Source organism: Limanda limanda, chromosome 22 (assembly GCF_963576545.1).
Source record: "Limanda limanda chromosome 22, fLimLim1.1, whole genome shotgun sequence".
Lineage (NCBI taxonomy): Eukaryota > Metazoa > Chordata > Actinopteri > Pleuronectiformes > Pleuronectidae > Limanda > Limanda limanda.
This window is the reverse complement of record NC_083657.1, coordinates 13950290-13974907: the sequence shown is the minus strand read 5'-3', so window position 1 is coordinate 13974907 and position 24618 is coordinate 13950290. Positions and strand designations below refer to the sequence as shown.

The 24618-nt window shown below is 45.7% G+C and overlaps 1 protein-coding gene across 1 annotated transcript in view; it reads right to left on the bottom strand.

The window, feature by feature from the left end:
• The window catches only part of kirrel1a (kirre like nephrin family adhesion molecule 1a), a 32217-nt gene that overhangs the window by 3769 nt on the left and 3830 nt on the right, over positions 1 to 24618 (bottom strand). The window contains exons 2-14 of the mRNA XM_061066116.1: positions 12863 to 13012; positions 8954 to 9103; positions 8713 to 8870; positions 8481 to 8631; positions 8214 to 8319; positions 7856 to 8004; positions 7607 to 7734; positions 6632 to 6758; positions 6266 to 6366; positions 4016 to 4232; positions 3287 to 3394; positions 1946 to 2073; positions 1494 to 1571 (exon numbers count right to left, since the gene is read on the bottom strand). Of these exons, the coding sequence (XP_060922099.1) occupies positions 1494 to 1571; positions 1946 to 2073; positions 3287 to 3394; positions 4016 to 4232; positions 6266 to 6366; positions 6632 to 6758; positions 7607 to 7734; positions 7856 to 8004; positions 8214 to 8319; positions 8481 to 8631; positions 8713 to 8870; positions 8954 to 9103; positions 12863 to 13012 (1751 nt within the window). The remainder of the gene's footprint in view (positions 1 to 1493; positions 1572 to 1945; positions 2074 to 3286; positions 3395 to 4015; positions 4233 to 6265; positions 6367 to 6631; positions 6759 to 7606; positions 7735 to 7855; positions 8005 to 8213; positions 8320 to 8480; positions 8632 to 8712; positions 8871 to 8953; positions 9104 to 12862; positions 13013 to 24618) is intronic.

Below are 24618 nucleotides of genomic sequence, written 5' to 3'. Positions count from 1 at the left end.
GAGGGTCACACCTCAACGACCCTAAATAAAGGTTGTATAATTACATAGAAAATGGGATTTTTGATAATCAGAGTAAACGTCATCTCCCAGAAAACATTAGGTTTAATCATTACACCTTTAGAAAATAGTAGTGGAACTGCAGCAGACTTATTATTTTTTCACGCGAAAAACAAAAATCCATACTTCTTCACAGCACCACTGGAGGGTGATTGATCACCTTTATTATGGCAGTGATGATATCAATCGATGGACTCATTTGGGATCATATATTTATGAATTAGGGTTTGTTTCAACATAAAAAATGTAAGTGTGGTCCCCCTCTGAGTGTTTTTTTCTTCAGCCTGGCAGATGCTCTCAGTGTCAACCTGCAGCACAGTGCGTCACTCTGAGTCTCAGTGTCACTCATGATTAGGGTATTTCAAAACCTTTGAGATATGATAATAATAATTAGAATGATACCTTTGTCAAAAAGGAACTCCACAAGACCTCACTGTGACTTCAGTCTGATTTAATGTCGGCGTTCTGTATCTTTGACACGTGTTTTTCTACCTTCGTGTGATTTTCACCTTTCTTACTGCATTCTAGCTCTTTTAGTAGGAAAGAAAGTTGCTTTGAGCTCCTTCCATACAAATACGTTTTAACTCTGCTATCTCAATTCAGGGTCTGCATCCTTCTGAGGCTACATTTTAAGACAGTTCCATGACTAGACTGTCTCATTTCCCATTGCATCCTTCCATCCTTTGGAAATGAAGGCTCCAACGGGTGGATCCTTCCTGGCTCAAGTAGAGCCCTGCTGCCCTACATAATAAATTATCGATATTCAGATCATTGACAGGTTTTAACGCTTATGAATCATTGTCGGAACAGATAATAAGAGAATAGAGAGAGAACAGGAACTGTTGTCCCGAGTCAGATTCATCACTTTGAGTGGTTAATTTTATGCAAATTTTTAGCTTATTTATGATCCCAAAACCTGAGGGAAAAGCAACAGTGCACACACAAACACTACTGACAAAAAAATGACTTCACACGCTTCAAACATGTATGAAAAGACCCCAAATGAACCCTATAGGTGGAGTTAGTGGAGCTGTGCATGGCTCCCTGGTGTTTGCCCCGGACTTGGTTGCACTGGTGACAGTACATATGTTGAAAAAGATCAAGGGGCATTAAAAACGTTGTAATTTTAGCTCTGTTGCTAGGTAAGAGCAATAGGGGCTGGACGAGCCGGTGACACGGATCACAGAAATCCTCTCATGACCGGATCGTCTCATTTAAGCTCAGCCTTCTCAGTCTCAATGGCCCACGATCAAACAATTCCTGTCCTCACTGACAAATACATTCCGTGTGAGTATGGACGAGGATTACACCTAATACGCAGGCAAAAAAAATGCTTGCGTTGACAGAGATCGTTTTAGTTTGGAGAAGAACGTAGCCTTAGGTTTTCAAGACCATCTGTGTCCTGTGGGAATGAACAGAAATGAGAGTTTTCTCACCTTTAAGTCGTACTCCTGACGGGTGTCCAGGGTGTCACTGCGGAGGTCGGACTTGAGCTCTATGTCGTCTTTAAATGGCTGATTGGAGGGAGAGAAGGACACAGAGGGGAGAAACTAAACGGTCAAACAACAAAACAAAAATGGAAAAAGAGGAGGAAAAAAAGGAGGAGAGAAGGTGGCAACAAAACAGGAAAAGAGGGAAGGAGGTAACGAGAGGAGAAAATGGAATTATAAGTGTTAAAAAAAAGAGGGGAAAGCATCGAGTTGGTTTTTAGTCAGAAGGTGTAGCACAGGGAGAGGTGGCTGAGTTAATCTGAGGTTTTTCCTACGACTGTAGGCTGTATAAACAGAGTCCGGCCCAAACACACACACACACACACACACACACGCACACGCACACACACACACACACACACACACACACACACACTCATCCCGCTGCTGCCACTCACCGAGTACATGGCCTTGACCATGCGCGAAGCCGTGGACACGCTGCCGGAGTCCTCCTCCAAGCTGTGGGTCTCCTTGTTTATCGTCTCCACCTTGATGTCGGGCTTACCCAGCGTGACCCCGCGCCGACCTAGAAGCAAAACACGGCAAGGTTTAATGCAGCTGGACACGCGCACCCCCGGCCGGCGTGTTTTCACGAGCTGGGGGAGCAGGTTCAGAGGGGGCACCTATATCCATATGGTGAGGTGGAAGTTGTAGGTACGCAGAGAGGCCTTGTGATGAACGTTTATACCAGATCGTAAAACCGTCTGATGAACTGGCAAGATGCTGTTCCCTGTTCCTATTTAAAATCCAGAGCTGAACGTGCTTTTGGGTTTGTTGCTTGAATACTTTGGAACAGCCTCCGTCTTTCCATCAGATCTGCGGTTTATCTTAAAAGGCTTCTGAAAACCTGACTGATTGATTTTTTACGACTTGTCATGCACTTTACGTGCGCAGCCTAAATCAGGCTTACGAGACACAATCATCCAGATAAACTAAAAGAACAAAAAAGAAACCAGAAACCAGAGCTGCAGCATCAATAACAAAACCACACAAATAAACCATCCTGACATTTCTTTACAAGATTTAGAAACAAGGACTTTTGTTTTGTCATCTTTAGAGCAACAGAACATTTCTGGATTTGAAACAGACACTTATTGTAATGGAACTTGTCTTTGTTCTATACAAAAGAAAATTTGGGTCATTCACAACCTCGGCTGATTCACACAAATCACACAACCTGTTTTTAAATCCACCAACTTTGAGGGCAAGAGGAAGGATTCCTCCTGCTCAGCTGTTCAACCAAAAACTTCTGACTCCTCCATAAGTTTGCGGTAACATGATTCAGTGCCATAAGATGCTTGATGCTAATATAACATACTTTTGTTTTAATTCTATCTTTTAACCTTATTTTGGTCAAATGTTGCAAGTTCCTACCTTTCCCTACATATACTCTAATTCAGCTTCAGAGACTTGTGATAAATTCAAAACAAAATCTTTCTTATTGACCCTTTACATATTAAGCAAACGATTCCACATATTAAAGCTTAAATAGGAAGCTCTGGACTGTATAGACTCTGCTATTTTAAACAATAGTTTATTTTGGTTGCATGCTTAATTAATGTGTCTGTGTTTATTCTCGATTTTCCGTTGTATGTATTGCTCTTTTTGAAATGTGTGTATTTCAAACAACATATTAAGCACATTGAAACTGTGTCTTTTAAAAAGTGCCAAACAAATTAATGCATTATTCTTTACATTATTTTTAATGTGTTATATTAGATGTAGAGGTTATGACTCACTGCCTTTACGCTGTCGGTAGAAGATGAGAACAAGGACCAGCAGGCAGATGAACAGGAAAATGGTGGAGCCCACCGTCCCACCAGCGATTATCCCCACTGGGACGTCCTCTGAAAGGAAGGGGAGAGAAGGAGATGATGAGAGAAACAGTCGACATGAAGATGGCCTGAGATTTTATTTGAGAAAAACCACAGTCTTATAAACACAAATTACTCATCATCATTAAAATCATAAAACATACATTTTTTAAATTTCTTCAGCCTTTTTTAGAGCTTCTGGTAACAAATTATTATAACATCTATTGTTCCCAAGTCTACACTGTAACTGTAATATGAAGCCTTGCATGTTCTTCAATGTTATGAGCTCAAGCAGTGGTGGATCTAGGATTTTGCTATATCAGTGGCCAAAAGGTGGCCACATTTTTAACAGGGGGGGCAATTCTGATTCAATAAGTTGAACTGATAACTCTATAGCTTTGACCAAAGCCGCGCAGAATTAAATCTATCTTGAAAGTCGTTCCTTGTTCAGGCACACTGTGTTCTTCAAAACTGTTTACAAGACAAAAATTCTTAATAAATTGTCAGGGGCACAGGGGCACTTCAGGGGCCAATCGGATTTGAGTCACTCCTCAATGGCCCCTCACCTGGGATCTGCCCCTGAGCTAAAGTCAAAAGCATTTTCCTTTTCCAAAAATGCATGACCTAAGACATTGTATGGTTTTCACAACGTACCAGTCTCCTCCAGCGTGATGATCATGGTGCCGGGGCCGAACGAGTTCCAGGCAGTGCAGTTGTAGTTGGACAGGAAGTCTGATTCCATCACGTTGTTGATGGTGAGGGTGGAGAGGACGCCGCCGCCCTCAGCCGACGATTTGCTCTGCTCCACCGTGTACCTCTCCAGAAGCGTCCCCTTCTCCTTCTCCCACACGTTCTCCTTCCACGCCCACACCTGCAACGCACACACAGAGGGTGAATTAGGTAATGTAACTATTAATTATGGTTAGCCCTATTTGGAATACAACTGGAATGGGAAGATTTTAACTTGAACATTGAGGTGAATAGTCATGTATCTGTGATGTGTGCACCTGAGACATTCAGTGAAGGATTTTTAGGGCATTTTAAGCACGTTTTACTGTTCTTAAAACCCTTATTCAAAGTATTGAAACATGTTTTAAAAGAATGGTTCAGCATTTTGTGTTGTGCTTATTATTTGCCTTCTTGCTGAGAGTTGTTGTGATGTAAATATGTAGTCGGTTAGTTCAGACTTGAAACTGTAGGAGAGAGCCTGGCTCCATCTGAAACTAACAACATCCACCAACCAGCACTTCTACAGGTGGTGCTCAGAGCCAGGCTGCTGGCAGTGGCTCCATGTTCTTATATTACCATTGGCAAGCAACTGAATATGTTTATTACTTACAATGTCCAACTATTCCTTGAAGAACAGGCCTATTGCTCTCTTCTTAAAATGTATATGTATAACTTGAAGAACTCTTTTTTCTTTAATGATAAAAGAAAATTAGAGGGGCGACCCAAAGATTCCTGGTTCGACCTGGTTTTCCCTCTCATCCCATTTTCTGTCTTACCTTTAGTGTCTCTATCAAACAAAGGAAATAGCTTAAAAAATATTAATAAAAATATGTAAAATATTTAAACCACATATCAGATTTAAATATTGAAATCAACTGATGTGATTACAAGTTTAAAATATTTCCTCATAAGAGAGTGTATAGTGTTGTGGCTGTTCTAAATCTGCCTGTTTATAATGCTCTGGGGCTACTTCATTAGTGAGTCCTCTTCAGTTAGATTCTACAATAAACTGTCACATTTTATTGTTTGTGTGCTGGACGATATGGTGAAATAAAAATAATCAGGTTATCAAAATGATAAGTAGAATATTCAACTCGGTCCTCAGACTGGCCTGCACCCACTGACTATTACCGAGTACCGGTCGGCTGTTTATTCAAAGTTTATTTATAATGAATGCGTTGCGTGTTAACATCACAACAAATTCCGCATTGTACTTCCCTGGACAATAAGTATACAAATACCAAGTGTGAAGCCAATAGGATTAATAGTCTGTGAGATATGCGTTCCACAAACAGACATACAGGCAGGAGTAGTACATACTACAGACGTGCATGACAAAGGCAAACTACATAAATATACATCAAGTACATGTTAATGCACACGTTGCATGATTTCCTCCAACAGGCAACAGTTAGTGTGTTTCTGCGGGAACAAGTGAGTTGAATCTCGCACATTCTCCGACTTTAAAGCCACTAAAAGCAGCTCTATTATTCAGCATTGAAGTACTGTACGCCGGCCGGTTAATTATGCATAAACCCACATGTTCCCATAATGTGCCCACTTATTCCAGAGAAGGAGAAGCTCCTTGGCTGAGGCGTTTACCGGGACAACTGTTCCTCTCCAGTCCTTTATATTTTATAAATCTTTTTCTGTCCCAACCTCTGCCACTTGCATTAGGAGCGCGCACTGCAAGTCAGGACGGATCAGTCACAGGGGGGGGGGGGGGGGGGGGCGAGGAGCTAGCACTGCCGTTGCGTCTCGGCGACACGGCCTAGTGGAGAGAGCACCCGAGCTGATTTCTGACGCAGGAGCTAAAAGCGGAGCGGCTTAGTGTTAGTGTTGGTTTGTTTATGTGATGGGATGGAGGAACATTCTGGGAGAGTTTGAGGGTGAGTCACCGCTCCAAAAGAAAAGGGGACAGCGCCTAAAAGCATTTGCCGTGCAGGAGCGAGAGGCCATTTAGGAACAAGAAGGTACAGTAACAGTAAAACACAAATCCCTGTCAGACTAAAAGCTACAACCTTGTGCTCTTTGTGACCAAAGCTTTTCCTTGCTTGGCAGTCTCTGTCTGAATAATTGACGCTGGGGTCAAATTCATAAATTTCAATTGTGGATTTGGTGCCAGAAAGGTTTCATATCCTTGTAATTTTCCCTTTTTTTTTCATTTTCACTTACAATCTTATCGGGAGGAGGCGTACTGGCGATGAAGCACTTCACCTCGCCTCTCTCTCCTCTCACTGCGTACTGGACTGGATCACTGGAGATGATGGGAGGACCTGCATAGGTCAAAACGACAGGACACATGAGTGCATGACACAGAAAATACATCAATGTGCAAAAATTATATTAAATCTAAATGTGTTTCTAAAGACGATGACCTTAGACGACCTGTTCTAGAGGCTTTCATATGATTTCATAAATAAACGACCTTTACTTTGGACATTTTTTTTTTCATTTTCTGACAAGCTGACCTTTTTAAAAGAACTAAAATATTTTCATCCTCTCAAAGTGATACATGAAATGATGTGGATGTTTTCTCACCGTTCACAGTGAGCGTGACCTCAGTCTCTCCGACTCCAATCCGTGGGACGATGGCCTTACAGACGTACTGGCCGGCGTCCGCCTGGCTCACTGACTTCAGATACAGCTGGTTGCTGTTACTCAGAACCTGTGGGGGAGTGAAAAATAATAAAACATATGTAGAAGAGAAGCGTGCGCATTGTGATACCTCCAGCTGTACACTTCATTATTTTATATTCCATGTTTTAAAGTCTGGCTTTATTTCAGCACACATGCTCTAATGCTCCGACCCTAACTGGCTGACAATGCTTTTAACCCATCACAAAGGTTTTGCAGTTGCCTGGCAACCACATCCATCAGAAAATTAGCTGTGTGAAAATGATGGTTAATATGAAACCACCCAGTGAGAGAGAGAGAATCACCTGAGCCAGCCTGATTATAGAGATGAGGTCACATCAGTCCACAGCACTCTGAACTATACCTTCATATAAGTTAGTATATGTACCATAAACACACTGTTTATTAGTCCACCAGCCAGGGAGTCATTAACAACCAGGACTTGTTTATATGTATATATTATATATATTTTTATGTTTATACTCCTACTTGTATTCAGTTACTGGCTGGTGTGACACAAGAGATGTTAACAACAAAACATTTATAATTAATGGTACTTTAGTTTTAAAAAGTGGTTCTTGCAAAAACTAGTGGGTAAAAGAAAAGTCCTTTCCTGGTCAAGGGCTAGATGAGAAGAGTGAAAAGCGTTGTTCAGTATGATGTCGTGTATGATGTCATCTTATATCATCTTAAATCCTTCCTATCCTCTATTTCTGCAACATTTAAATTCAGAAGGCTAGCTGAGCTGTATTGCCAGTTGGTCCATTCAACTGATCCAATTCAATATTAATTGGCAGTCAAAGTAAAAGAATCGGAGAAAAGGCTAGATTTGTGAGTGGGAATCCAGGGTCAGAGGAGACGTGTGCCTCGGCTCCTCACCATGTTTGATCCCTTTTTGAACCACGTGAGTGTGAGCGGAGGGTTTCCGGCCCATTTGCAGTTGAGGGTCACGTCCGAGTCGACGTCGACTGTCTGTGGCTGCGGCTCCACCAACAGGATCGGGCCGACTGGAGACCAAAGAGAGAGAGAGGGAGCAGGTTTGTGATTTTTGGATTGCGTTTGAGAAATAATGCAGTTAAGTGGGTCATGAGTGAGTGAGCCCGGCGAGATGAGTGTTGTGTGACTCACAGTGGACGTCCACCAGGATGCTGACGTTGGTCTTTCCCACGGCGTTGAAGACCAGACAGGAGACGGGCTCGGTGAAGAAGGAGTGGTCCGCCTTGGTGGTGAACACGCTCTCCCTGGCGCCCTGCAGCACCACGCCACCTTTAGCCCACCTAGGATTTCCGAGGAACACATTTACATACACTGTAAAAACATGTGACCCAGGTGGAAACCACAACAATGTAATAACCCACAATCTAAAGATGGTGGATCTAACATCTTCTTTTTTTTTATCTTACAAAACAAATCAAAAAGCAATTCTGGGACTGTCACTTTAAGAGGCCCAGTGAAAATAGAAAGGGGCCTGAGAGTGGAGGCCGACCTGTAGCCCATTATAGGAGGGTTGGCGTGCGCCTGGCAGGTGAAGGTGACTCGTTCCCCCTCCAGGACAGAGCGCGGCTCGATGGACAAGGTCACTGCGGGTGGATCTGATGGAGAGAAAGAGAGAGAGGGGGGCTGCTTACTACTTATTATATATGCTGCAACCTGGAGGAGTGTCTGATACAAAATGGCTGCCACGCATTACTTAGAAACAGCTATACTAACAGTGACGTGCATACTATTTGAGATTGAGAGCAGCTTTTCTTACGGTGCACGTTGAGTGTGACAGTTGTCATCTTGCCGGTGGGAATAGCCAGGTTGGTGCCCACGCAGCTGTAGTTCCTCCCGGTGTCGGTGTCGACCGGGTGGATGGGCAGGTAGCTCCGTGTGGTCACTCTCTTCCTGTCCGGGAGCACCTCCTGGTAATTGATAATGTTGTGATTTTAAATGCAGCTCTCGGATGTATGGGTTTAGCGTGTGTGGGTGCGGTTGTGGCTTACCGTAGCACTGGCCGCCCCGTCCACCGGCAGGCCGTCTTTGAGCCACTCGATCACGGACGGCGGCTTCGCCCCTCGAGACACGCAGCTCAGGTTGTAGGACTCGCCGGCGTTCAGCAGCACCTCCGGACCCCCATCGATCACCGGGTCATCTGGGGGGACTGGAGCAGAAGAGAGCACCATTAGAAGAACTGACTTGCCTTTGCGGCTGAATGTAGACGCACACATGAGCACACAAACGTACTGAGGACGGTGAGTTTGGCCCTCCTGGACCTCAGCGCTGCATCAGGGGCCTGGCACTCGTACAGCGAGTCATCCGTCAAGTCAGCGGACAGGATCTCCAGATTGTATGCCCCCAACTCCTGCACGCGCAACACACGGTACCTGGGCCAGGCTGGGGCGCAAAGAAACACACAACAGATTCAATTAAACACGAACATGAGCTCCACTTCCACCTCAGGACCTCAGGATCATCTTTAAGATGCGGATTAAGATGTTCACTTTTTTGCTATTCTTAGCCCTAATCTATCGCTACTACTGGCTGAAGGTGAGTGTTTGTCACTGTACCTCAATATTTGAAATTCCAAACACAGACTAACGCATCACATGTGCCAGAATCCCGACACACCCATGTAGAGTGTATCAGAATTTTAAAACAATGCAGCACGGTGCAGCTTGTGGCAAGAAAACAAAACCTCAGATCCGTGTCACACATGAGGGAAAAGTATTCCATCAGCAGGACAACTGACACCAGAGAGACGCAATGGCACATGATGCACAAACACAAACGCATGACCAAAAACACACACAATCCCACGTACACACACACAACACAGGCCCTCCGCTATTCGCTTCCCTTCCCCCATCCCGACACACGGCCCAGCTGTGTCACTGCTGTACATTCTCGCCATTAGGTGGCATCCACGTGCTCTTTCACCAGCAGGGGGGGAGAGAGATGAATGCATTATGACAACAACGTTTTAGAGGACTCAAATAGACTCCAGTGCATGGTGCAGAATTCATGTTTGCTGCCCAGATGTGGATGGCATGTGAAAATCTCTGCTGCCGTCTCCATGAGCAGCCTCCAAAGTGAGCCGCACGGGCCCGCCTAACCTTGTGTGTCCTTGTTTCTGCATGCATGTGTGCATGTGTGTGCCTTGTGTATACGCACATTTGCATGTGAAATGTGCAGAGGGAGAAAGCGCATTGAAAAGCCCAGAGAGAGAGAGGGAGCGGGCAGGGGGGGGGGACAGAGCCTCATACACAAACATACACAGGCGCCCACTGAGTGTATGTGTGCATGAAGAGGCCAGTGTTCATTCACATGTTTCTTATTTAAAAGCTTTGGCTTGAAGCACTGGACCATTACAGAAACAATATGATTAAACGAAGGGAGAAGGGGAGACAAAGAAAGAATAGAGAAGCGACAGACGAGGACAGAGAGAGGGAGAGACAGGTGGGAGAGGAGTGTTGACAGGAGGAGGCGAGCCGGATAAAGGTGAGGGAGAAAGAGACGAGTTAAATGAAGGATAGGAGAGGTGGAAAAAAAGGAGTGATCTTACATTAGGATGACTCAGAGGAGAGGAGAGGAGAGGAGAGGAGAGGAGAGGAGAGGAGAGGAGAGGAGAGGAGAGGAGAGGAGAGGAGAGGAGAGGAGAGGAGAGGAGAGGAGAGGAGAGGAGAGGAGAGGAGAGGAGAGGAGAGGAGAGGAGAGGAGAGGAGAGGAAGTAAAAGAGAGGGGACATTTAAAAAAAACAGGGAAAACACAACTATTACAAATAAATAAATATTAAGGGACACAGTCTGGGGGAAAACAATCTCAACAAATACAAGGCGACAGCATGTCACAAACGATGCTCTAGATAACTTCTGAATATGCCCGCTGGTTTTGACCAGTAATTAGACAGCTCCACCTTTGGACTAATCAGTGCTACTCTGAAAATGCTGCAACACAGTGACTAAATTTACACAGACAGCAATATTCTGATATAAACCTGATTTGAAACAGCAGTCTGAATCGGACACTGACATAAGGTCATCCTCTGAATAAGCATTACGTACTTAATGTTGCATTCTCCTATTGAGTTTCACAGCATTTTGTGACATTAACATACAACAGTTACCAACTGCTGGACAGCACATGTCCTGGGTGTAAACAAGATAAATAAAAGGAATCTTAGGTTTTACATTTAGAAAAAGCATCGTAGATTAAACAATTTAAGGTTGGGGTTTTAAAACTGACAGAATGGGACGCAACTCCTAATCTGGCTATCCTCTGTAACATGTGAACCGGAAACTGATTGTAAAATATTAGCAACTCATGTAAAAGCTATAATCGTCTTATTCTGAATAAGGTCATTAGTCGGAAAATATTGGGGTCGACACAAATGAAGTCAGAGATAAAATGCATCACTCCGCCAAGGTCCGCTCAAGTCAGGGAAGCTGTGTCAAAAACTAATGTTGACGGATGGAAAAAAGCAGGAGGCTAAAGTGAAATGCATAGAGAAAGAACAATAAGGAGCGGAGAGCAGCACACTAGGATGAGGTCCATACATATATATACACAGTATATATACGTGCATTTGGCCTTTAATATAAAATCAGTCAGTATCAGCCCCTTCTTTCAGGACAAAGGTGATGATGTGATGCTCCCTGACCAAGATGAAGGGTGTCAGTCTGTAAAAAAATGTGCCCGAGGACCCTTGGAATTACCCGTCAAGCGTTTGACGGTATATGCGGAGGAGGCAGCCAAATTTAACATCAAGCTAAATAAGTGACAGAGTGAGTCACAGACTGTGATGTGACGGGATAGCTGCTGTAGTAGTTGAAGCTGTCCTCCAGTAGCACGGCAGCCTCCATCATCTCTTAGAGGGGGGGGGGGGAGAAAATGCTCCGCTGGCTCAATCTAGCTGCAACTAAAACAATCAGCGGCAAAGATATTTTGTCAGCACGCATTAGCCGCCACTGTTACAAACAAGCAACGTTGTACTAACACTGGCTGAGTGTGTGTGTGTGAGTGTGTGTGTGTATGGTGTGTGTGTGTGTGTGTGAGCTTTCAAAGTGTTCTGCTTTGTTAGCAACACTAGAAATTAGCTCAGTCACACATGTGAGAATGTTTTCTCATCCTTAAGGTCAAATGTTGACCAATGGCAACTCTGGGATGTATCCACGTACATTTACTTAGTTACTGTACCTAAGTACATTTTTCATATATCTGTACTTATCTTAAATACATTTACTTCCAGGTACTTTTCACTTTTACTACACTATATATCAGCAAATATCTGTCCTTTCTACTCAACCATATCTTTAGAATGACTCGTGTTTCCTTTCAAATAATTCATGTGACAATACAAATGTATTGAGTAGCATCGTCTGCAGCATCCTTTATGACTGTGACAGCTTGTATTATTCTTGTGTTGTACTGTTACTTGAGTACATTTTTGTCCATTTATTTGTAAGTAAAATGTTGCAGTACTTCCTCCACCACTGACCAAGGATGCGTAAAAAAAAGGCTGACACACACACACACTCTCACACACACACTTACTCACCATAGTTACTACTTGTCTTACCCTAACCTCAACCTAATATTAAAACATTTCTTCCTGTTAAATTGTAATGAATCACATATTGTGTGTGATTCATTTATATGTGATTCATTTACTCCTATCCTCTATAAACATTCCAGCTATTCATTTGTAAACCCGTAGCCGTGCCAGACAGTCACCACCAAATGTGCTTGTTGTTTAAAAAGACTTTCAAAGGGGTTTTATTTATTTAACACAGTGTTTTTTCTGTAGCTCTGCTTTGCTTTGCAGGCAGACGTTTCATTCATCCATTACCCTTGGATCTCTCATCTTGTCCACTCTCTTACTCACTAAGTGTGATAGACTGGGAAGTGGTTCCCATGCAGTCAGCCCATAGTTGGTAGTCGTGTGGTTATGGTGACATCAAATATACTTAGTTTAGCATTTAGTTCAAAGCACCAGTGTAACGGCTTTACATTCAGTCTCTATCCTCTATTCTCTCTCGAATGAAATGAACTTCTCCGGCTTTGATCCGATCTGGCTGCTCCAAACCCCTGAGAAAGACTCAGAGTCAGCTCCAGTCTCAGTGGCAGAGGCCTGAGGAGGCTTCTGTGGTTTCTCACCCCGCAGGTCTTCTCCGATGCCCAGAGCCAGGCCATCTTTGGTCCACTGCACGATGCCGGAGTAGTTGAAGACGACACAGGACAGGATCACCCTCTGGCCCCGAACCACCGACTGGTCTGCTGGCTCCTGAGAGAACCTCGCCGTCAACACTGGAGGTGGGGAAAGAAAGAGAGGCATAAGTTGGGTACTTTCTCATTTCCACTGCGTACGAGCTGCAGACGAGCTACTGCAGAGCTGACCGCGGCTATGGCGTGTTATTGTATCCGTGGTTTTATGGTTAATTGATTAGAAAGCGTGTGCGTTCCCCCGGGCAGCGATGGAATGTCTCGAAGGCCATCATCTTTGATCACAAGATGGTTCCTAGCCATTAACTTGAGGGCGTGATGAGTGGGGAGAAAAGACAGAGGTGTCAAAGGAGGGAAAATTAGTCGGGGAAGACGAAAGAGAACGAAGGAAGAGGACGAGGCGGGTAATGCTGACTCAGGAGAGAGGAGCTGGGAGATCAAACACGCAACCTCAGCCATGGGGTCTCTCACACCCCCCTTTTCCTTCTCGCTCCCGACTTTTATTTCTTCAAAACACTCCGGCCCTCTCTCTCGTCTCCCTCTCGTCTCTCTCTCTCTGTCAGTTTCCCCCTTCTTCATTCCTCCCTATGAGTCATCTCCCAGGCTTCCACTCCCCAACCAAAACTACAGTGGCTGTCATTGTCTACTAGACTCTCTCTCCCTCCATTCTGTGGTCCGCTGGCACAGCAGAGAGCCCAGAGCCGAGCTGGCCCCGACAGCCTAATGCGAGCAAAACACAAGAAAAATCCGCCGCCATTGTTCCACAGTGTGCGATGACAAGTTGTAATTAGCTGTCCCATGAAGACAAGACACCCGGAGAATAGGGGAGGGGCGATCACTGTGGAGGATTCGCGTCTCACTTTAAATTTTCATTCTCTCCGCTCGGTCTCTTCTCCTCTCTCCCACTTTTTTTATCGTACAGTAGATCATTAACCCAGAGCTCGTCGAACCCCCCCCCCCACCACCCTCTTCTCCTTCTGTTCTCCCTCTATCATGTCGTATGTCCTTTACCCAAATTACTTTCCCTCCATCTCTGCTTTTCCTCGTATATCTATGCATCCCTACTTGCCTCTTTCCCTTTGTACATGTACAATGCTGTCTATGCATGTCCTTTTGCCTGCACTGATTTCCCTCTCTCCCTCTTTCCACTATGCATGTGCATCTCCGTCTTTCTATATACATATATAATGCTGTATATGTCCTTTTTACCCATAACGCTTTCTATTTCTGAGTTCCTCCTCCTCGCTGGTTGGAAGGGGGTTAGAGGCGGACTGTCACAACTCATTTATCACATTAAATATCAGCCCTCCAGCACTTTCTCTCTCCCTCCCTCTTTCTTTTTTTCGTCCGCCCCGCTCACCCTCACTCGTCTCTCACTTTTTCCCCCCTCACTCCCTTTTCTTCACCTACTTCTATTTACATCTCTCCTTCTCACTTGTCCTCTCCACTTTTTTTTTTTTATCACTTGTTTTCCCCTTCTCCTTCCCTTCGCTTGCCCTCCCTCTCTCATTCCACTCACACTTCTCCCCCTGAAACCCTCCAGCACTTTTCTGAAGGTTCCCGTCCCTCTCGCTTTTGGTAACAACTGCCATATGCATCTGCAACCCCCCCCCACCCCACCCCCCACGATGACCCTCCATCCCTGTATCATGTTTCCCTTCCATATACACAGACATGCACTCTCTCCCGATCATGTCAGATTTGCAGAGGAATGTGCCTGTTATTACAAATGAACGCAATCAAGCGAAGAGGCTTCCGCACCACTCGCAACAATGGCTTCTGACTTAATTATTCTGAAGATAAAAGAGATGTACAGCGCAAATGGAATCAGATGCAGAGGGAGCTTTGCAGCATGCGTATCTAGAATAATTCAGCAATGAACCAAAAAAAAACAACAACAGCCGCTCTTAATTTGATCCCTGAGGAACACCCAAATTAACAGGATTAACGTATTAAAATAAACAAAGCAAACAACATTGTAACAATGATTAGCGCTGAAAAGTTGGGAGGTAAAATCATATCGAGTCACAAAGCCTTTAACTGCAAACGGTGTAAAGGCACCAATGCAGTGCATGTTTTCCCCAGCATAAGGAGGTAAATACCAAGTTAAGCCCCAAAATAAAATATTTCAATATATCTCAATCACCCTCTTACTGTGAATGTTTTTGAATTTTAAATATATACAAAATTTGTGTTATTTCCCCTCTGTGCTCCTGTCACTGTTGCCATGGGGGGGAGGTCGGTTGGAAGACGCCACATTTCGCATTTGTCACTGACTTCGTTTTTTTGGGTGCTCAATTCTTAATAAGGAGCTTGCATGTCTTATTTCTGATCCTGAAATTTTATTGTTGCTTATTTAGTTAGAGATATTTAATGTAGAGCAACACTTGATGTTCAAGTTAAGGAGGCCAGTGTCTGACCTCTATCCTGGGCAGACTGTGACCCCCCCCCCCCCCTCTACTAAACTCACTTGCACATGTTGGGTTCAAACAAAGTCAGACAAATGTGAATCCTACAAATTTCCTCTTTTGTACAACCAATAATCAAAGATTTTAAAATATTGAAGATGTAAACACAGTACTGTAATGTTATCAAATGTAAGATCTACCTGTTATGTAGTAGTTATTTGATTAGAAATCCAGCAAATCCAGAAGGGACTCACTCCAGGGTTAGGCGACCATTCTCTGTTGGTTTCTTATTACGAGTGACCCTTTCACTTAAAACAGATTCATGTGATCCAGTGTAAATATGGAGATATTGATTATAGCTGCCAAAAGGGCTGGAGACGTCTGTTACCTTACAAGGTTATCATGTCAATATTTCAAGAGAGTTCTGGAGTGATGTACAGTCTATGTGTTGTCAGCTGATTGTATGAAGAGTATGTATATTCAATTTCATAATGAGATAAACCTTGTGTTTGTCTAATGCCAATTACTGTACGGTACAGTGTGCACTTATGCCAGTTATTTTAAAAACCACGAAAAGCCTATTCTCAAATATCCATGGGTGCGCAGAGAGTTTAGCTGGGTTTAAACTACCCTGCAACCCCAGTCGCCCGAGGGCAAGCAAATCCTTTCCTCCACCACCTCAGATACGGGAGCTGGAGGTATTCCCTCAACCGCCTCGGTAAACCACGAGCATAATCCAAACTGAAAAGCGTCTGAGCGGAGGCTACACAATCTGCGGAGAGAAAACACCCATTCAAAGGACTGAAAACACTGACTCATTTTAAACATGTGCTCTTCCGATTTCCATATTACCCGGTTAACACTTGTCAACGCGGGTGTAGGCGCTCGTGTCTGTGTTTTAACACAGGGAGATCTGCTTGGATGGAGCAGCACAGGCAAGGCAGCAGCGAGGGAGCATGTATTCGTTCATTATGTGGGTTATGCTGCAGTGACAAATTTAGAGTGTGTCCTGATTTCCTTGAGTCACTGATCCCCAAGATACCACCGGGAGACTCCGAGCAGCCTGTCCACACAGAGACCACGGTCACAAAGAGCTGTGACCATGACCACGTGCACACTGAAACACACACACACACACAGGCAGCACAGATGACCCAGCCAACACCACATGGGCTAACCATTTCCTGTCAGCACACACACAAACATAACCAGTCTAAACCCCAAACATGTAATCGACACGTCCAGGCGGTTTCCCGAGCACAGATTAAGCCACGGCACGGACTGAGCCGTCAAACCAGCGGAGCATCTCCATCTCCATCCGGAGCGGGTCTCAGTTTAGACCGGGATTAAGTACAGCCCAAGTCAAAGTTTGGAAAGGGATTAGGATTAATGTGGGAGGCCGAGGACAACGGCCCCTGCAGACACTGTGACACCAACCTCGGCTTGTCAGAGCAGACACAAAGCCAAAGGCGAGCACACACAAACACACAAACACACAAAACACACACACACACGCACTCCTTGCCGTGTGACTCACCGAAAGCATGGCCACACGCCACCACAGTGTGAACCACCACAGCAGTTTAGCCCGAAAGCACCTCTCGCACCATGTGATGGTGTTTTAATAGCAAGGTAAATGAAGCGTCAATTTGTTGCTGAGAATTACAGAAAGGGTATATGCATGCAAAGAGGGTTGGAGCTATTTTTAGCAAGCGTACTGCTCCTGTGCCCTGCGTTCCTTAATGTGCCACACGCCCTGCTGCTGCTGCCGGGCAGTGAATGGCAAAGCTCGCTCTTCAGCATTTGAACGCCGGCTCACCTCGGCTCTCCGTGCACGGGACGGGAGACCAGGCTTGAAGTGATGCCATGCGGCGAGAGCAGAGAGAGTTCTGGGAAACGGCTCACTAGGCGACATCCAGCCTCACTAAATCACACGCTATTAAATCAGATGCCATTTGTATGGATTGTATATGCATCGATCTAATTATCTTTGTGTCTGGCCCCACCCCTCCATCCCGGTACCCCCGCCGTACCCCTGCAACAAAGTCCCCCCAGCCTTCCTCTACCTCGCTTCCCTCTCCAGCCAATCCCGGTGCGTTTGGCTGGATCACAGACTTGCGTCACCATAGCAACAGCTGACGTGGAAAGTAACTGGCCAAAAAAAAAGTTTTCTGTCTGCGAGTGCACACGGCGTATGTGCATCTGTGTGTCTGATGAAACCCTCCCTTGTGCTCGGTACACCCATTTTTCTGAAATTGAGAGAGAAAACATTTTTTCAATTACCTCATCCTCCCTCCACCTATCCATTTAATAGTGAGGCGGCCGCACTGTCTCTCATTACTTCTCTCATTCACCATCACCCCCTCCTCAATCTTTCTACTGTTCGTCGATCCGCTCCAAATTGATTTTTGTTATCTGTCTAATTCCATATCGCCGCCGCGTGTGGCCAATGTGTTGGTTGTTACAGAAGGAAGGCGGGGGGGGGCTGCCTGAAAATGAGATGCAGGGAGAAAGGAGAACAAAGAGAGAGAGACGGCGAGGTCCACGGGAGCCGTGAAGTGTGATGGAGGAGGATGACATCATTGTTTCGGGACAAAGTTGCAGCCACGGGAGTCATGCGGCACGGACTCGCTCGCTCTCTCTCTCTCTCTCTCGCCGAACATGCCTGCACATAAATCCATCTGTCCGTCCATCAGTCACTCAGGTCTGCCCGTGTGTCCTGTGTCCTGTGTGTGTGCATGAGGCTGTTTGGACGTCTCTACAGAGAATAATCCAGAAAACGGGATTAGAAGCACAGTTGACGCCTTCTGTTTGAGCTCCTCAATGCTACACACGCTCGACAAGAGCATGTCTGCAATCTGTGTGTACTAAATTCTGAATGGGATGTATGTACACCAAGTATTTTCAAGACTTCTATAAAATGTCATAAATTAGTGGTAATTCATGCTTGAGAAACTGGGAACAATAAAAAATCAGTGATAGAAACAGTTTATGTGAATGTTCTGTGGTCAGCTCCGTCCTCTAACCACATGAGCACGTGCAGCCTCTCCATCCATTCTTCTGCCCGTGGGAACTCTACCACCTGTGCCTGTCTCCTCACAACAACATGGCCGCCCCGGCAGGACGGCCATAATAACTCGTCGCCATGGTGACGCCACTATAGGAGCAAGCGAGAGGCATAGACGGAGAGGAGCGGGCAGTGAAAGGAGGCGACCCGCTGAGCGTGCCGACAGCGGGTCAGTCCAACACAAAGGTGACTCCTGGAGGTGGAGAGGGAGCGGAGGGGAAGATTAGGGCCGAGTGGGGAAAGAGCCAGAGAGAGAAAGGACTAGGAGACTCCTGCCTTTGTTTGCCGCATTGTCCTCCTGCTCGCTCCCTTGCTCTGTCACCTTACCTTGCCGTCCTCCCCCTTACTAGCAGCCAGCGACCTCTCTTTCTTCCTCTCTTTTGTGGCCTTTCCCCCTGTTCACGGCCTCTACATCTACATCCTTCTACTCTGAGGCATCTACGTAGAAATGATCACTCCTCCATCTCCCCTCCACCTTGTGCCTTATCCCCCTCTCCGGCTGCCTTTCCACCTTCAAGCAAATCTGCTTCAGTTTCTCTCTCTCTCTCTCTCGCTCTCCTTCTCTCCATTACTATAAAAATGGTTGCTGTGGAAACACGTTTATTTGGAAATGGCAGTATGGAAATAAGTGCTGTGCTTTGTCTGTCCATTTTGATACCACTATGAACATGAGCTCATGTCAAGGTGTGACGACTGATTTTCTGTGTGTGTGTGTGTGTGTTTGTGTGTGTTTTAGTGTGTGTGTGTTTTAGTGTTTTAGTGTGTGTGAATGTGTTCAATTCTCCGGGGTTCCTCTCGTACACACATTTCACATCTGAAGAGCCTTATTTTGCACCAAACAATACCGACATTGTTACTATGGCTACAGCCAGCGAGGACCGCTGACACAATGATAGACACGGTGGCCATGGCAACCCCTGGATCAGTAGTGGGTAATATGATAATTCATGGACGAGGTAGTGTGTGACACATTACGGGCACATGAATATGCTGGAGTGGTAGAGAGCCGGCCTGCCGCTGGTAATCCACGAGCGCTTGTGCGGCCAACACGCCAAGCGACTGACAAAGAATACTCTGCTGTAACCAAGGGTGACCAGAACTAACAATAGCCGTCCTCTGGATAAGCCTCGACAAGGGGGATACATACATATCAAGCTGCTCCTCTGTAGAATCGAGCTGTGTAGCTTGTAGCGCAGGGGTCGCTTCGATACCATAATGAATTACTAATTCACAGCAGCGAGTCCCCACTGATTTTTGGGCAGCGACCCATTCCTAATGCCACGCCGCCTCCAAGAACCACATGATCTCGCTAGTACACATCCGCACTGTGGGTTGTGACGGCTCTCAGATCCACCGATTCACCGATTCACCTCACGCTACAGGACGGCACGGCGGCGGGATCTAGCAGGACTATTTTTACAAGCAGCATCCCATCCATAAATCAGCTCCTCCAAGGTCTGCTTTAATTCAACACAGTGCAATCTAATTTTATTGGTATGTACTGGAGCTTCTTGCAATGTCATCTGTCACAAACCATCCAATAAAAAGCCCAGGGGCCTTGACCTCAGAGGCTGTCGTAATATCGCTACAGAGCCCGTCGCTGCTACCGCCACGAGTGCATATTGTCACGTTGAAAGGGAGGCGTCTTAGTTGATTGAAAACACACGGACAAGACGAGAGAGCAAAGTCAGTGGGGTGAGGATAATGTCCGGCTCAGCGCTGTAGACTTTTAAACTTTAAAGCCTTTGGAGCATATGAGAAAATTACAGCATGTTTAATGAATGAAGAGACGTCTCTCTTAAGACAAACAAGGACCTAATCTTCTGCTTTTAACACGTAAAAAAAACCTGATATGATCTGACCAACATAATTTCAACATCCACCCGAGAACTCAGTCTACAGCTGTTTGGGTTAGACCTCTCAGGGTGTGTTGACACCCCCCTTATTTGGTTTGGACCAACCATGAAACAGTTGTGTAAGGCGCCTTTGACCAACAGACAAAAATTGAGTCCAAGCTAGGGATGGGACTTTACAGGAGTTTTCATGTTTGAATAATCATAACGTTATTGAACAATTATTTGATTATTCATGACCCCCCCTCGCCCCCCCCACGAACTCTATGGACAATTCCATCGCGATATCTGGGCTTCATGCCCACCGTGGTGCAGTGCACTTAAATGACGTGTTGAAGTAATATTTGGTTAGTCTCTGTTCGCTGATTCTAAATTCAAATATATACTGAAGTTCTATTTTGTTGCTTTAATTGAATCGTGTTAAAGAGGCTCACTGTGACAATATATGTTCCATTATCTGAATGATAAATAAATATACATACAATAAATAAATGTGTTTATTTTTCAGTTAAGGAACCCTGGTCTGTGAGTTTATGGGAAGGGATGGGGAGGTTAGAGTGAATACATGTTTTCTTTAGATGTACACATCCTGAACTAACAGTCCGGTAAGATATCTGACGGGGATTTAGCACCCGTTACACTCATCTGCTGTAGGAAGTCGTGCTCGCGCAAGATACCGGAAGATGTTCTCATAATGCGCGGGACTAGAACGACTATTCATTAGGCTTGGATTTTTATTCGAATAAATTCTTAATGACGAATAATCGAATATTCGAATATTCATTACCATCCCTAGTCCAAGCTAAAGAAGTGGTCTCAGTCCTGATCAAACAAATCCTGGTTCAGAGCGTTTGCTGTGTGAAAATACTTTTTTTGAATGGTTTGGAGTTTTGAAACACAGCATTAAATAATGCATTCATTTTGCTGGCAGTTGTTGCCACTATAATAGCATTATAAATATTATAATGCTATTATAGTGGCAACAACATTAACAAAGCGAGACGGTTTTTCATTTCTCTTTTGTTTTTTGACTTAAAAATGGAGACTCTACTCTTTTTTTAAGCACTTTATTCAAAACTATTTGCCAACATAAGAGCTGAATTGACAACATGCCAGACACATCTCTACAAACCAATCAATGTGAAGAATAGGTGCAGCCCATGAAGGTCGTAAGTATATCGTGCTAAAATATTTACCGTACTTCCTAGATTGTAATGTGACACCAAAACTAAGCAGATCAAATGTAAACAACACAACAAACACATGAACCTTAGTTTAGACTATGGTCCCGACTTTCAGGTGTGAAACCATATCCCTGCAGCATAGAATGATATTTCAACCGATAGTGGACCACAGGTTAAGGAAGGTTCTTTGCTCATTTCATCACACCAGCCAGCTTTATCTTTAAAACCAGTGCTTTCCACAGAGCCCTGACCTCAGGCCCATACAACACCTCTGGGAGGAAGTGGAATGCCGACCATGAGAGCAGGGACCGATCGCCCAACGTGACCGGGGGGGCACGTCCCTGCAGCCGGGCTCCAGAGTCTGGTGGAAAACCTCCCTGGTGAAGTGGAGCCTGTTATCACAACAGAACAGCCCGATTTTTGGCAACGGAGCGAATCTTCCATCAACTGGCGATGACTGGAAAAAATGTTAATTCGATGGAGTCCAAATCTGGATCTAAGGACGATGGGTAAACTGGGCTGGGGATAAGCTCCGCCTCCAGGGTCCAGTATTAAGAAAGTAATGCATCTGAACAACATTCTTTTAATAACTGGACTTGGAAGCCATTGATGATTATGACCATCAAGAGGCTGCTCGCTCATTATTCGCCGTGTGCAATCATCCCGCCTGCAGGCTGTTAGATTATATTACACGGCGAGGAGACGGGCTCGCGGCGCCGTGGTAACCGATCGAGTTAGACGGCTGACCCTAATGTTGTTATTGTAAGAGCAAGATGGATGAAGAACATGGGGTCTCTCTCTCTCTCTCTCTCTCTCTCACTCCCTTTCACTCTCTATCTACCCCCCCTCTCCCTCGGCCCTGTCCCTGTTGAGGAGCAGAAAACTGGGAGAGCGGCGAGATGAAGTGACATCATCAGCGTCGGCCACATTCCTGCGGAGGGAGGGGGTGAGGAGGAGGAGGGGGAAACAGGGGAAGAGGAGGAGGAGGAGGAGAATGTCCCAAAACTTTTTGAGGTTACAGGACCGACTCCCCCCACCCCCCCCTCCTCTGCCTCACAAATGCATCCATTCTCCCTCCCTCTGCCTGTGTGTGTGTGTGTGTGTGTCTGTGTGTGTGTGTGTGTGTGTGTGTGTGTCTGTGTGTGTGTGTGTGTGTCTGTGTGTGTGTGTGTGTGTCTGTGTGTGTGTGTGTGTGTCTGTGTGTGTGTGTGTGTGTCTGTGTGTGTGTGTGTGTGTCTGTGTGTGTGTTTTCCAGCACACGTTACTGCGTGTGTGTGTTACAGTAAACGGGCTCCTCTTCCCCATCATGTGCTCCCTGTTTCAATTCATGTGCTTCTCCTCCTGTCCCCTCCCCCACCGCCTCCCCCCCGACTCATACCAACCCCCTCCCCTCCTCTCGCTCCCCTCCTCTCGCTCTCTCGCTCTCTCTCTTCACCGACCAGAGGAATGCGAGAACCACATCTGGAACTTATTAAAGAGAGAGAGAGGGAGAGAGCACGAGAGAGAATCGGGGTAGATGGAAAGAGAAGAAGTAATGGTGAGGGGAGGAAGGGAGAGGAGGGGGGACTCAGATTTAAAAAAGAGAAAAAAAAGAAAGTCCAGGAGGGGACAGAAAGAAAGAGAGAGAGAGAGAGAGAGAAAGAATGAACTGAGGTAAGCAGAAAACAAGGGCTCGTGTTGCAAGGGGAGAGGAGGCACAAAAAAGAGAAATAAAGTTAATAGCGACACAGATTGATGCCAATTAACCTCGCCGGGGATGGGGGGGGAATGGGGGGGGGGGGGTTCACTCACTCCGGTGCAAACTGTAGCCCTTTGAAGCGGCCCCCGGCCACATTCTGTCTGAATGAGCCGCTCCACTGTCCCCACTGAGGGGGGGGGGCAGTGGAGCCTGAGTAATGGTCCCTTTCTCTCCGCCGCTGGCCCCCCCGACCACTCCTCCTCCTCCTCCTCCTTCGTCCTCGGCCCTCGCTTTTCTTTTCATCCAGCACACACACACACACACACCCCCCCTCCCCAAACTACAATGCCGTCCCCCCCCTCCTCCTCTCCACCTCTTAAACAAACACAAGAAAGAAAAAAAAACTCCCAATCACTCTCGATCGGGCTGCACCCACCTGCCCACGAGACTCACCCCTCTTTGTCTCCCCCCTCCGTTTCTCCCCCAAAACAACTTTTTTTTGTGTAACTCCCCCCCCTCCCTCCCACTCCCCTCGTCCCCCCCCACTCCCTTTCCCCCACGTTGGTCCTCGCAGCAGAATGTGGCAGCGGTGCAGTTTGGGGAAAACAAGGCCGATAGATCCAGTCAGATGTGATGAAGTGTTCTTCCTCTCGCTCAGGGGACTCTGCATAAAGAAACATTTTTTTTTTTTAAGGGGATGTTGTTTTTTTTCTCCGATCTTCTTTTTATACCTCCGATGCCCCCCCGGCCTTTCAAACACAATCAAATTACAGGGGCATTTAAATCCTGAGCGCACACTTAAGGAACCTTCGAGCAGCCGTTCAGGAAACTCAAAGTTTATGTATTCGTGTACTTTTGATTGAATTTTTCCTCAAACCACAAGTTTGCTAATGAATTATCCGACTAAATAGTTCTGCACCCTTCAAAGATTTCCCTGGATCGTCTGAACGCATGCACGCGCCCTCTCTTTGTTCTCACAAGCAGCTCTTCAAAGAGCATTGTGGGTCACTCGTGTCCAGAGGAATGCCTTCAGACAAACAGATCCACTGGGAGAAGCAATCAACATGTCACACGTTGACAAACACCCGCCAGGACAGAAATGCCAAGATTTCCCCGATTGAATGGAACCCAATGGGGAACAACGGGAGTGGATGTACATTATAACATCACAGGCTCCATTCCCAGATCGAGCTTCACAGCTGGTTCACTGGTTGCCTTCAGTGGCTGATGTCAATTAGAGATGCTTTTCGGTAAATAGGCTTCGTTTCATATCCCGTTAAAATAACACAAAACCATTAACGCTGAGTTGGATATCTTGCTCGCTGGGGTAAAACTTCCGACTTCTGCCTCGCTACATGTGTCACTCCACATCCACACTATAGGGTTCACTATAGCATCGCAAAAATGGTTGGTTAGCCTTGACACCATGGCAGAGCGCACGCGAAAAAAATGTCACTTCTCTATAAATAGTTTGATTATCATGAAAGAGCATTTTTTCGC